The sequence below is a fragment of the Ammospiza nelsoni genome, chromosome 1, assembly GCF_027579445.1.
Source record: "Ammospiza nelsoni isolate bAmmNel1 chromosome 1, bAmmNel1.pri, whole genome shotgun sequence".
Lineage (NCBI taxonomy): Eukaryota > Metazoa > Chordata > Aves > Passeriformes > Passerellidae > Ammospiza > Ammospiza nelsoni.
In genome coordinates, this window is record NC_080633.1 from 92,705,464 (window position 1) to 92,719,791 (window position 14,328).

Genomic DNA, 14,328 nt, shown 5'->3' on the forward strand with positions numbered 1-14,328 from the left:
CAAGTGCATGTGTACAGATAAGGACAGGTGAAGAGAACAACGTTGTGGCAGAAGCTCTCACACCAGAAGGAGGTGCTAATTTGAAGTGCCTGTTTGCCAAGGCACACAACATGACAACAAACCAGAAAAATTACAGCTCTGTGTGCAGGTACAGAGTTACAGTCAAACTAGGAAATGTGGGGGCATAGGAACAATGGATGGATACAAGTTCTTTAAGAAGGACAAGACAGGATGGAGAGATGGGAAATTGCCCTTAAAAGTGAAAGAGTGGGAACACTTTCCCTTAGGATGGCTAATGAGCCAGTTGAGGGAAGTTGTGGTAGAATTGTGGTAGATGTCTGCTGTAAAGATCCTGATAAGGAAGAAGCTGATGATTCTTTCTTTTAACAGCTGGAATTAGCCTCATCTTTGCAAACCCGGATCCTCACTGGGGGATTGACACAGCCCAATATCTGCTGGAAGGGCAACACAGCGGGGCAGAGTAATTCCAAGAGATTTCAACACTGTCTCTGCTAACATCCTCACACACAAAATGGTAACTAGACAAGGTGGTCAGACATTTCCACAGCTTGACCAAAGAAGCTGTGAAGAGTTTATTTATCCTTGGAGATATTCAAAGCTCATCTAGACAAGGTGCTGAGCCACCTGCTCTAGCAGATCTCACTTTGAGAAGAGATACAGCACCTGTTCACCTCCAGAACTCCCAGAGAAAAAGATCAATTTTTCTCTGATTTTATGACTATATAGAATGGATTTAGACAAAAAACAGGACTGTCCAAAGGGCTGCTCAAGGCACAGGCAGGACAAACTAACATAGTGCCATGGGCTTGCAGAAAGCCATGCTTCCTGGCTCATGCTACTGAGTACAGTGACCCATGATATGATACAAGATATAAATGGAAGAAAGATCACTATAGCAGACTTCTCTGATGGATACTGTAGAAATGTTAGGTGGTCCTAAAGAAATTATAAATATGCATGGAAGACTCTACCCCACAGACATCATGGCTTCCTTAGCAAGAAGAGTGGAATTTCAGTTATGAGAGAGAGACAAGTATGAGATGCAGACATAAAATTGTGATGTAGATGAGTCTAAGGGCTGGGCCTATGTGCCCACCCAGAGCACTTGGTCATTAATCTTCATAAATATCAAGGACCTCCCTTGCTAACATCAGCATATATGAGGCAGAGGACTGATCTGAGACAAAGGTGATTGAGCTACCTGCCTTAACAACAAAGCATTTGAATAATTGGCACAGGAGTTTTCCCAGTGGGAATCTCAGACAGTTTCACAGAGTCCTCCAGGTGGTTCCTACGATACCTAGGCCAACTGATAAGGCTTACTTATATGCTTCAGTATTTTGATTAACATGATAAATGGAGAATCTCCTTATGTCAGAGGTTCCAGAGGGCAATTTCTGCTGAAGAAATGACCAAACTACACCGAGAAACTCTACTCTAGGCTCTCTGTGCAGATGCAGTAATGATTTTGTATAAAATATTGTACACCCTTAAGATAGTTAAAATAAGTTTTGTTAGGTTTTGTTTGGTTGTGTGCATTAAATTTTTAAGTACACTGTCCAAGGGTGAACCAGTTCCAGCATCTGTGACAACACAAAACAAGCAAAGCACTTTTGCAGAGGTAGAAGGTCAAATTTCTGATGCTTGCTTATACACCTTTTTCACACTGAAGGAAAGAATCATATCCTGGACAAAAAATGACCACACAAACTGAGGCAATAGGAAAACTTAGTTTTATAAAGGCCAGGCACTAATAAATATGTGGTACAGAACTAAAATTATAGTAGTCTAATATAGTAGTATATTATAGTATAGTAGTATATAGAAGTATAGTCAATTAGAGTGGGTTCATCACTATCCAACTAAAGCAGGCATTTGAGCCACAATTTATCAACTGTTCATATGATTTCTCATTGAGATTCTCTAATGGACAGGGCATTCAAAAGCCAGCACAGGACATTCAAAAGGAAATAATCAAATTTGTTTCTACTTTTAAACACCCCATCTCAAATGGAACAGCAGTATTCTCTTTCTAGTAGCACTCAGAAAGACAGAGCCTTGCAGGTGTTCTGTAGTTATTTACAATTCTTACACTGCCTCTGAAATAGACCTGGCCTTCACAAGTGAAGACATTGAAAAATGTGCCCTCTGCAAGTTCAGCACGGCAATATACACCGTTCCTCATAACTTCTCCAGTAATGCACTCTGTTTAAGAATCACAAATCAAACTTCCCATTCTACTCAATTTACTGTGAAAAATAAAAACAACATGATCATTTCAGACACTGTTTCTGGAACCTGAAAAATGTGTAGGCCCATGAGTGTAATAATAATTACAAATTCTATAAAAGTATATTATCTCCATATCCTTCCAGTGACAGCTTACAGTTGGACAAATATTTATTTTACCTGTTTAGATAACTGCTCTTCACAGAGTTGGTAGAGTGTATAGAATTTTTGACTGAGGATTTGGTTGTCTCGGAAACCAGCACTTGCCAGCTTGACTCGCATAATAATGCTACGGTCAGGCACCATCATGGCAACTGTGCGAAACTGAATCTTCAGATTTTCGGGGAGCTCCTGTCGTCCTGCATAGCCAGGGTTCTGAAAATGCAATTTATAAATCCACACAATATATAATGATAGCAGGCTCGGAAGTTTTATCCTTCCTGGTAACCATTCAGCAAATGCAGGAGCACATGCATGATTACAAAGGATAACTTGAGCATGATGTACATGTCAGTGCACAGTTGCCTCAATAGTGCATTTCATGAAGTATGGAGTATCACACATTATTTGGAGATGTCCAAGACTAAAAGATATAGACAGACAGCCACTTACAGATCTTGCTGCAGCTCTTTTTTAAATGGTTACTTCCTCAGAGTCTTGACAGTGTTCTAGTGTTGGAGGTTACTGTCCCCTGTGAGCATTCCCAGACCATTTCAGTGCAAAGCCAGTCAAGCAGTGCAAGCCATTACTGAGTATAATTTAAACAAATGGATCTGACCTTTCTCTGAAGATGTCTAAGTCATTCATATGAGTACTGCATGGCTCAGTTGTGACAACTGTAGTCACTAGCTGTGCAGTGATAACTTCTTTCATCTCTTTCAGCTCTTTCCTGTCTTCCACCTGGCCTTTGTATGGCACTTATTTGCCCTCTTTTTCAAATTACAGTGATAACATTAACACTTTTTCAAAGGTAGGACCCCCTAAAATAAAGACAAAGGCTTCTATTTTGAGTGAGTATTTAGGTAGCTATGGAGGGAGAGATACAAAGGTGATTTTAAGGTATTCTTATACTTTCCTGCTGCTTTGCCTCCTACACTGCTAGAAGCAGTCCACAGGCACCAAAGATAAATCTTCAGGAGGCCAGTGAATCAGAGTGAGGGTGGTTTCCCTCATGCTGTCTTCCAGGATTGAGGTCAAAAACTTATTCACAGGTGGTAAAATAGTGACCAGGCCAGCTACAGTAGGTCTTGCAATGGTTAATTCTGTTTTATTTTGACAGACTTTGACTAAAAATATGAGAGGGTTAAGTTTAATCTCCATCTGTCAAATATTCAACTAAAAAAGTCCTTAAAATACATAGTTAATGATAAATGCATACCTCAAGATCCAGTTAAAAATATGAACAAGAGAAAATTATATCATAATTATTTTACTAAATTATTGTTCAAGTTTCATTAACTATTTTCTAACAGACAGTGCCAATGTTTCAACAGGGAAATTTCAATAGGAAATGGAATAGAAAAGATTTTTCACAATGATCCCATTTACATGTATTTACAGACATACCATAGTGAGAAATATACCAAATTCTCTGTCCATGTCAACAACGTCACCATCAGTGAAAGTGAATTTAAGTTTCTTCTTTTTCTTACACTGAAGTACGATATATATCTGCTGAGCTGCCACTGATAAAACTGGGAGTTCAATGCGGTTAAATTCATCAAAGCAACCCCACGCACCCGACTGAGCTAAACCTGAGAAAAGCAAAAAGAGAAATATTCTCTTAAAATAGCAGATCAAACAAGAGTAATTTATATACAAAATAGAACATGTTCTATAGAACTTTGTGTAATGTGAGAAGAGCAGGGAACATGAACACAGAATAAAATGAGAAGTAAAAACTCAAAATAAGTTGGGCTGTGCATTAATGACACTCAGAAAAAGTATCACCCCTTGAAAGATACATAAACTTCTTTACAAAGAATCCTAAGCTTCTACAGCAACCATTAGACAGAAAGCGTTAATTAATACTGTATATAGTAGTACAAACGTGCATATAGCATGGAAACTCATCTATGCAGGGGATGAAGTTGTCAAAGATGAGCTTGAGAAACACCTAGCTAAATGAAAAGCACAAAACCAAATAGAGACCATTACATTTCTGACAGAGGCATTGTAGCATTTTATAACAATTAATTCACAGGTTAAAAATTACTGGAGATTAACATTTTACTGTTCAAGACAGAGGAAAGAATCTGATGTTACACTTAGAATTGTTACTTGGAACAGACCACGGTGTTCTGGATGGACAGTAGTACCCACAAATATAATGAAATTAATGGCTTTTGGGAGAGTCAAGTATTCCTTCTTCTCTATCGTGCTAACAGGATTGAAATAGGAGAGTCTACGGTGACAGCCTTCCAGAGCAGTAGAGGGAAAGCTACATAATCCTCTGCTCTTTCACACCCCTTTCACAAGAGACAAAGGCTAGTAAGTTTATGCAGGAGCTTCATGGATGCCACCCCTCCCTTCCCAAAGAACACACTGGACAAGTATTTCCAATTGCCTGGGCCCATCCCTAGAACTGTTCTGAAGTGGAGTTTAATTCACTCCCCTGAGTGGTGGAGCTCAGCTTGGCTTAAGCAGTTTGAAGGCAGTACTAAATGCAGAAATAGGGCACATGTCCAAGAAAAGGCATTTGTGTTTGCAATGTTGAATAACCATGCCCAGAGCTCCCCTGAACCCCATACTCTATATGGCAATGCCTATAGGACTGGTAAAATATATCTATGGGTGGTTTATGTGCAATGTCGATTCCTTAAGAGCTTTAGATAGTTCAAGAGAACGTATTCAAAAATCAATAACAATACTATGAAGACATATTCTTTTACTTTGTCTTGTTTTCTTTTGATTTTTTTTCCTTTCTCTTGCCTTTTCTCAGCCTGTTCTTCTCATAATATGCTACTTCTCTTCCCTCTACTTTTCCTTGTCTGATCTTCTCTTTCCCTTTAAGATATTGCCCCAAGTGCCCTTAATGCCACTTTTATGTTTCTTTCCTGACATCCATTTTTTATGTTTTTTCACGCCCATTAACCAATTATTTTAATAATGTTGCATCAATTGGTCTTTTTTACCCATGCAATTTTGGAAGAAAAGAACTAGAGTTGAACCAGGTCAAAATCACTGGTGGTACAACCAAAATTGGCTTCTTAAGGCTTAATTCAGTCAGGGCAATACTGCAGATCTCCCATGAAAATTATCTCAATTCCTTCTGTAATCTTTCCCTAAACTGCTTCTAATTAATTTCTATGATATTATAAGGAAAAAAGATACTCCAAAGTAAAAGAATCTGAAGAGGATGAAAAGTTACATGAGCTTAATTTTAAAAAGTTAAAAGCAAGTGGAATATATATAAATACCACAATGCCATACTGATACACAGATTGAAGTAATTCTATCAAAAGTTACCAAATTTAAAACATTAAATACCCAATCCTACCAATCCCACTGTCTTTGCCATTTGTTCCTTGACTTCACTGGTGTGGCACCAAGTCCTTTAACTGATGTTCCTCTCCTTTTGTGAGGAATATTTGGGTCCTGGATGCCCTCAACAGCCCTTCCTGAGGCTTCTATCCAGACTCTGTCTTCCAGTCCAGGAGTTCCATTGTAGCTCAGGCAGGTCAGAACTGTACTGTGTGCAGGGCTGTGCACAGTCCCACCTCCTCTTATCCTGAATTGCTGAATGAACTTCCTGGAGGAGCCCACAGCTCCACAGAGTTACCCCAGTTCTGCCTCCTGCTGGTTCTGACTAAATCTCCCAGAAAAATCCTGAATCCAGCTGGTCATTTCACATTGATGTCACTGGACTGCTGATGGGAACAAGCTGCCAACAGCCTGCCCTGCTGTGGGATTGTGCCCTGCTGAGTGAAGCCCCTGCCTCTGTGCTGATCTCCCTGAGCTCCTGGTTCATCTTCCCTCATGGAGCTGCCCCATTCTTGCAGCTCCCTGAAACAAACTTATTGCAGAGATTTTTCAAATTCTTTTGTCACCTTTTTAAACATGTGCTATATGACTCCTAGGATCCATCCTACAAAGAAACCAAAAAAGTGATTTTTCCTGCCTTGTTTATTAAACATAAATATCTACTCTTCGGGATAAACAAGGAAAATCTCTAAAGCTGGATAGTTTTTAACTAAGAAACTTAGTTCTGTATAATATTGTCTCTTACACTTACTGACTGTATCTTAGAGGTTTTTGAAAGTAATTTCTCTATAGAATGGTGAGGTTCAGTTCTGACCAAATAATGTTTTCTTTGGGAAAGGAAAAAAAAATCACTTGTTCTGTAATGCCACCTGCTGCATGGAGTTAGGAAACCTCATTCTCAGACAAAGCCAATATCCCACAGCTTTGAATAAACTCAGTTCTTGTGAAACTATTTCATTCTGGTGGTAATGAAAAAGGAAAGAAAATACACATCTATGCTAAAAACACACACAAGCACAGGAACAGCAAGCAAACTCTCTGCTGCAAAACAGCTCAGAGACAATGTAATTTTGTCATATTGTGAATTAAATTCTGTCCCCATGCTGAACATATGATGGTTATCAAATACAGAAATGGAGTAAAAGCAGAAAATAAATGGCAGGACTAAAGAGATCTTTAATTATATCTAAAAAATATGGCAACACCCCTGCCCCAATCACTACAGACATCCTACAAACCTGGTTCTCAAACGATGAAAGATTTTCACAGAATAGCTATTAGCCCCCAGACTATAAAATGCCTATCTGCAATGCAGAGCCATGTGTCCTTACATGTATTTTTCCACATTTTTCCCCAGATTTTACACAGGACTAGAGCTATAGTGATATAATTCAATGGAAATGTCACTGAAACAAAGCTCTGTCTAGCCAAAGCACAATCCAGAAGCAGCAAACTAAAAAGTAATCATTGATCCTAAAAGAATTTACAGAATGCCAGACTTGTGTATTCACCTTCTAAATTAAGATAAATATAAAATCTTACATTAAATATTGCATTAAATACCAAATCACAAAAAGTTACTTCAGGTAAGACTGGAATTGCTTGACTGTAACTATAGAAAAGAGAACCAAAGCAAACACAACTTTTATAGCCACCCACAGGAAACCACAGACAAAAGGTTTTCTGAAGGGTATCCACCAACACTTTTCAGGAACAGTGATCAAGTATTCCTGGTTCGCTATTCATGGCCAATTTCAACACTGAATTTGATATATGGGAAAACTTGAAAATTCATCTTTCCACTTGCATCCCTGGTACTGTCTCAGGTTACCTCTGGTCCACTTCAGAAGACAAGTTGTATCTGAATCTACATTTGGTTCAAATTTGACAAACAAAACTATCAAAGATCAAAGTCCAGGCCTTGAACATATCAACTAAATCATCTGCCTATGAATTTCTTGAGTCACACAGAAAAACAAAGCAGATAGAAACAGGGAAACAGAAAGACCAAACCTCAGCTCTGACCACACCAGAAGAGCTTCAAATCATAATTTTATAGTATACAATATAAGTTATATTAGTTATCTTATCATTTTCTATATTTTTTTTCCTGAAGATGAAATGTCTTGTCTTTACAGAAGTCTGGAAACATGCCTGCAGACAGGACACCACCACCTCTCCCTGCCTCTTTTCTCCTCACTGGTAAACCTGCAAATATCTGATGACTTGACCCACAGCACCAGATAAAGTGAAAAGCTTGGGTTGCAAATTCTGGTGATGAAGCACCAAACCTAGCACAGACATGGAATTCTGAAAAACTTCCCATTGTGAGCACTGAAATATGCAGTGTGTTAATGAGAAGTTTCTTATCAGTCTGCGTGAAAGAGCTTCTACAGCTGAGAAGAAATATCCTTTTTTTCCATTGAAGACCTTATGTGCGGTAAAGAATCTTTATCTGAACTCACTTTGCCCTTTATATTAAATCAAAAAGAGCTCATTTCCTTCCCTAACTTCAATATATCCCCTCTTCAAGAAATTGCACATATTTTAAAGACATAAAAAGGTGATTGCAAGCCAGGCCCTTGCAAGTAGTGACACTAAGCCCAAAACAACTGACTTTAAATGCCCCTTCACAAATGAAAGCATCAATGACTTATGTAAGAACAGAATCTTACTTTTACTGCCAGACACACAACAGCCATATGAATGCTGAAAAACCCACACTATTCAGGCTCTATTCAGCTGAATCTATTACCTAATTCTCAGGCAAGTTCTCAGAGAAGCAAGCTATGATCCCACTTGCAAATTTACTGAAGTAAGCAGTCACAGGCATCGTGGTTGCTTGAGCAGCAATTAGATGAGTTCTATAAATATTTTTTCCGAGCTCATATTGAACACCAGCATGCCATTAAGTGAGGCAGCCAGAGAAGGACACATTACACAGTATGACTTTGCTTCTGAAGCATATGATGACAATACTACATGGAAAATGGTCAGCTTATAGAAAAACAAGAGAAAAAGAAAACTGAGCCCTAAAACTCAACTTGTGCTTTTAGACAGAATTTGTGTCCAGTTTTAATAAAAGAAAGCAACGACAAGCTGCACTACTGCCTCAATCTGAAATGGGAAAGGATAAGTTACCAAAGTGCTCAGGATAAGAAGACAGAAAAAAGCAAGGATACAAACCTAGGTGTCTGAACTGACATGAGTCACAAACAGTTTAATATAAAGAAGTGAAATCACCATGGGGCCAGGAAAAGAGGTGCTTACAGAAAGAGATACAAATATTCTCACAAAAAGAGCAGAGCAGAAGACAACAGTTTGGTGACATCAAAGATGAACCCACTGCAAGGAGGAACAAAAGCTCACATCTCCCTTACAGACTGATGATTGCAGATACAGCAGAAACCCAGCAGATGACTGTGCTTGGCATTATGAGCATACTCAGATATCCCAGGCCTCTTCTGCCTAATACAATGAGCAAAATAAACCTGTGACACTAAAGGTCTGCACACATGATAAGAGATGTGCAAGTAAAACTTGGCCCAAATCTGTGGGAGTTACAAGAGGTGCTTTGAGAAACTTGCGACCTTAACTGAAGGTATTCACATGCATAGGCGGTTCAGTTTCTAGCTCAGAAATGTTCCTCTGCTTAAAAAATCATGGCCAGCTTCACTGGCTTCTTAATTGAAACTAAATATTATCCCCAGATCATATTTTAGCCTTAAGGAGATATCACAACAGTGAAAATTTTGTTTATGATGCCTTGTGTTATAGTTAAAAGCCCATCACTCACAGAAAATGGTGGTGTTCTGCGGTCTGTCAGTTGATATATAAACACAGCTATATACAACAAAACAGATCATTATAACAAAATTTGGAATCACTGATTACTGCTTACAAAACTAAATTCAAAATTTTGCTAATCATGAAGAGTTAGCAGAGTTTGACCATTGTGTCATTTTCCTGGTTTCTAGTTAAATAAGACACTGCAACACTTTGCATATTTCCGTGCCTTGCACAACATCATGAAGCTTCACATTTGATTGTCTTGTTCGACACAAAAATAGCAAATAATAAATAGAAATCCCATCCACATGGAAGGGGTAGGATAGAGGCATTAAAAACACTCAAACAATAGAAAGGATTAAAAAGAAAAAAAGAAAATAAGACATAGATGGGAAACACCATTAAAAAATATTCAAACAAAAAAGTACTGGAAAACATGCAGGAAGAAAGAAAGGAAAAATCAAATAAAATCAAATATCAGGTAAAGTTGATGAGTGCCTGGAAATAAGAGGAAACAGAGGTGAAAATGCTTTCCAAATCATTGCTAACTCATTACACTGAAGGGGCAAAAACTTACAACTCTAAAAAGAATAAATAAAAGGTATTTTCTTACCTTTATAGATACGACCAAGTCCTCTGTAGTCCATTTGGTCTGAACAATTGAAAACCACAACATACTTTCCCAGGCATTTGCCCATGTCTTTAGTTGTCTCTGTTTTCCCTGTCCCAGCAGGTCCTGCTGGTGCACCACCCATACTCATGCCCAGGGCCTGTGCCAGAGTGATGTAACACCTAAAGACAGGACAAACAGATCTGTGAATCTTTTCCTAACATTAATTACTTGAAGTCCATCAATGCAACCACAACAGATGGATTATCCAGAGCTGAGGAAGGCGGCAGAAATGTATTTCCATGTGGTGAGTCCTCAGTCACCCCCTTGCACACTGTGAAGCTGAGTTACCAGGACCAGCTTTGCTCCACCTCAAGAAAAGCACTCATCCAGCACAGTCATGACTGCAACAGCCCAGGAAATCCACAGTTCAGTTCTAAATGCTGAATACCAAAATACTGTAGCATTGTGATTTTCTCAAACTATCATACACCCTCCATTACAGCCTCATTTTCTCAGCACCCAGAGCCACTGGATTTCTGCCTTTTCCCCCTCCTTCCATGTTCCCAGAGTACTCATGATGGGCTCTCTGATCTGGCAGTAGGACGGCGCAGAGGCTGGAAGCACCTCCTGTTCTTGACATTTCCATAGCAGCATGCCAAACCACAGCACTGCTGCCAGTCATGTGAGATCTTTGAGCTCCAGGAGGGCAATGGATGAGAGGAGAGATTGCAACAGGCAATGAAGAAAGAGGAGGAATCTGAGTCCTATGACCATCTTCTTCTTCAGCCTCCATCCTGGGTTGAGATCCTCAGGTTTAAGTCTCAGCCTCCCCAGATGATGTGGAGGTTACTGAAGGGTGTAAGGAAGCCTGTTGTTCTAACCTCCAGTGCTCCAAAATCACAGCAAACACATTTTAGCACTGTGAAGCTCAATAGCTTTATGATATATGTGGGGAGATAAAATGGGCATTTGAAAAAATCCCAAATGATAGCACCTAGTATGACTTCTTAAGAAACCACAGAATACTCATTCTGATACAATAGCAGTAAGAATGATTTTTCACCTTATTACTCAGTGATCAGTTAAGAGGCCAGAATTAACACATAAAAATAACATTCCTAACAATTCTCCTACTGAAAACAAAGTAAGGACAAACTGAATATACAGCACAAGTTCTATGCTGACCTTTCACTTCATTTTTGGTGTGTGCCATGACATGGGCTGGGTCTGATAGGATGTGTAGGAGCATTCAGTTTTAGTGCCATTATCTTAATGCAATGTACCACCAGCTGTGTGTATTTATCACATGCTTAGGGAATCTCGCTGAACATGAAATCATTAGCCAAACAGGACTTGGCTCCAAGCTGATTAATGGAACAAAAACACCATTACCTGAAAATTTTCAGAAGATCAGACAATTCCATGCAGCAGTATTATAAATATTAAAATGGAGAAAAACCACAACGTGAATAAAATCTGTTGTGTAACATTGCTTAGGCACATTAGTTTCCCATGCTAACATTAGGAAACATCTCTGCTTCAAATACCCTTTCAATGTGTGATAGTGGGTAGATTCCAATCCCTGCAGCTTTGTTTGGCTCTTCCAGGTATGTCCAAAGAGAGATATGCCTACTCTTTCTGTTGATTATTATAGTTTAAACTCATTTAAAAGGCTTGTTTTATTCAATCACGTCATCTTGCGCTCATTTTCAATCTTGTGTGACATGGCATCTTGTAGAATCATAATATATCCTCTGTCCAGTTCCAGTCTAGCTCCTGGCTCTGCACAGGACAAACCCAAAAACCACACCATGTGCCCGAAAGCTTCATCCAAACACCTTTGAACTCTGGCAGGCTTGGTGCCATAATCACTTCCCTGGCTGTATTTTAATTCAGTGAACAAATTTTGAATGAAAACATTTTCTTGAAACTGGGTCTCCTGGTGGGTAAAAATATTTTCAGTGTGTTAGTGCTGTCATTGCCACTAATCAACTACATGTGTACTGCTGGAAACAAACTTCTATCTGACACAGGAACAGTAGGGTGCATAACATAGAATGTGGGAGATGTGTGCTACTTATTAAAAGCCAGGTATCCACATGCAGAGGTCTGGCTATCTTACATAGCTCACAGGGAATAATTTTTGTTCAGAAATAGGCAAAAAATCTGAGTTTTCATTAATAAATAAAATCTAGTAGCATAAAGAATGCTAAGACAATTCCAGCATTAACTCAACATGGGGCTTTGAGCAAAGTGGTCTAGTGGAAAATGTCCCAGTCCAAGGCAAGGGGGTTGAAACTAGATGATCTTTAAAGCCCCTTCCAATCCAAACCATTCTATAATTCTATAAATGGCTGAATAGGCAAAGTATTCAGTCTTAGACATTTGTATCCACATATAAAAGAACAAGCTCTGGCATAGCAAATACATCTGCCTCTGGCCTAGCTGAAGCACCAATCAAGCACTATAGGAAAATAGGCATTTAATGAAGTTTATACTGTGCTGTATAACTAACATCCCAGCAATAAAAACTTCTCCTTGTGATTGCCCTCAGAGTTTTTCTGTCTTTGTATTCCTGCAGTTCTCCATAGGCTTTACTTAAAACCATACTGGCACTAGTTATGCAATGCCATGTCCTGAATTACTGCTTTTTCCTACAGGTTGACTTCAAATTAATCACTTGCTGTAATTCCAAATTCTCATGCAACTACTTGCTCATTGAAAGCAGCAATATATTGGTCTTTAGACTGACTCTGTTTAGGCTGGTGAAATGTATGGGGTTCAGGCATATTTATCTTGAGAACAAGTAAATTTTTTAATGCCCATCACAGCTCGTATAGCTCAAGCAAACACCCAAATTCAACCTGCTTTCAATAGCTGAATATATAAGCACTGGCCTCTACTGTTCACCAGTGATATTGCAGCATTGTAGAGCAACCTAAGTAATTCTGACTCATTAAAAGAATTAAGTCAAAGGAAATATTAATAAATCTTAGCTCCAATACTATGCATTTCATTCCTTTTACAAATACCTGTCAGTTAAGGGAGTTATAACAAGCCTGTCTGTACAGCCTAAGTATTCATTGCAGTAGGGGAACTCCACATCAGTGATTTTGATAATGCATTTATCCAAGTCTTCAAGAAAATAAAATCGAGACTGTTTTTGCCATTCAAAATCAGATGGAGATTTAATGTTCATACGGACCTATTATGGAAAAGAAAAATCATTAATACAGAAATGAATCAGTAACAAATTAATCTTAAATTCCATACAGAAAAAAAAAAGTCTGCTTAATATAAATTCATGACCTTGAAGAATGAGCACAGAATCTGTCAGGAGTCAAGGCATCCAGAATTATCTTTTCAAACCTGTCTATGACATGCTCTGAACCTTCTGTCAACTTTTATTTTCCTCTGATTTGGGCACAGAGACTAAGAATTGTGTCTTACAGAGATATTGAAAAACAGTCATGGAAAACATAAAAAATGAACAGTACTGGCTGTCCTGCATGATAACTGCACCATTACTCACAGAAATACTAAATTGTGCACAGTATTTGAATGTGTTGTATAGAAGAATGAATGCTTGTTTATTTGGGCTGTATTTTCAGTATGAACTTGCTACACACATATTTAGATTTGTGGTAATTAATAGATTCATAATTATTGACACTAGATCTCAAAATCACTGGCCTCTTACAGAAAATATTGCTCTGGTTATTGGCCTTGCAAACACAGTGTAAGGTGAAGTGGAGGCTCTGGAATCTCAGCCACTTCCCTCTCCTTTATCTCAATCACTAAAGGATGTGTTTAGCAGAGAATAGAATAGAATCTTTTAAGAGAGAAGGCTATTATTACATATACCATTTAAAAAGTCTTTCCCCAGTTGTGGACTTTCTCCTGACTTTTTATTTCGTATACAGGACCTACAAATTTAAACAATTTTCCATAATTTTATTATAATATGGTATTAAATCAATTAAGCAAATAATGATGAAGACAAATTTAAAATTATAGGCATAGGATAAAACACCATGCTTATCTTAGAAGCCAGCAGTTTTCTTTCTAGACTTCAGTACTTTTCTTTAATGTTTTCTATTTTCTTTACACATGCACTTGATTTTTATCTTCCTAACATATATGCATAAATTGCATAAAGCAATAAATTGCATAAATGCATAAAGCAATCAGTA

The 14,328-nt window shown here is 38.3% G+C and overlaps 1 protein-coding gene across 1 annotated transcript in view; it reads right to left on the reverse strand.

Annotated features, from left to right (window-relative positions):
• LOC132070926 (dynein axonemal heavy chain 5-like) overlaps positions 1-14,328 on the reverse strand; it is a 143,542-nt gene that overhangs the window by 88,743 nt on the left and 40,471 nt on the right. Inside the window, exons 38-41 of the mRNA XM_059468136.1 lie at positions 13,168-13,340; positions 10,136-10,314; positions 3,817-4,004; positions 2,431-2,625 (exon numbers count right to left, since the gene is read on the reverse strand). Coding sequence (XP_059324119.1) covers positions 2,431-2,625; positions 3,817-4,004; positions 10,136-10,314; positions 13,168-13,340 — 735 coding nt within the window. The remainder of the gene's footprint in view (positions 1-2,430; positions 2,626-3,816; positions 4,005-10,135; positions 10,315-13,167; positions 13,341-14,328) is intronic.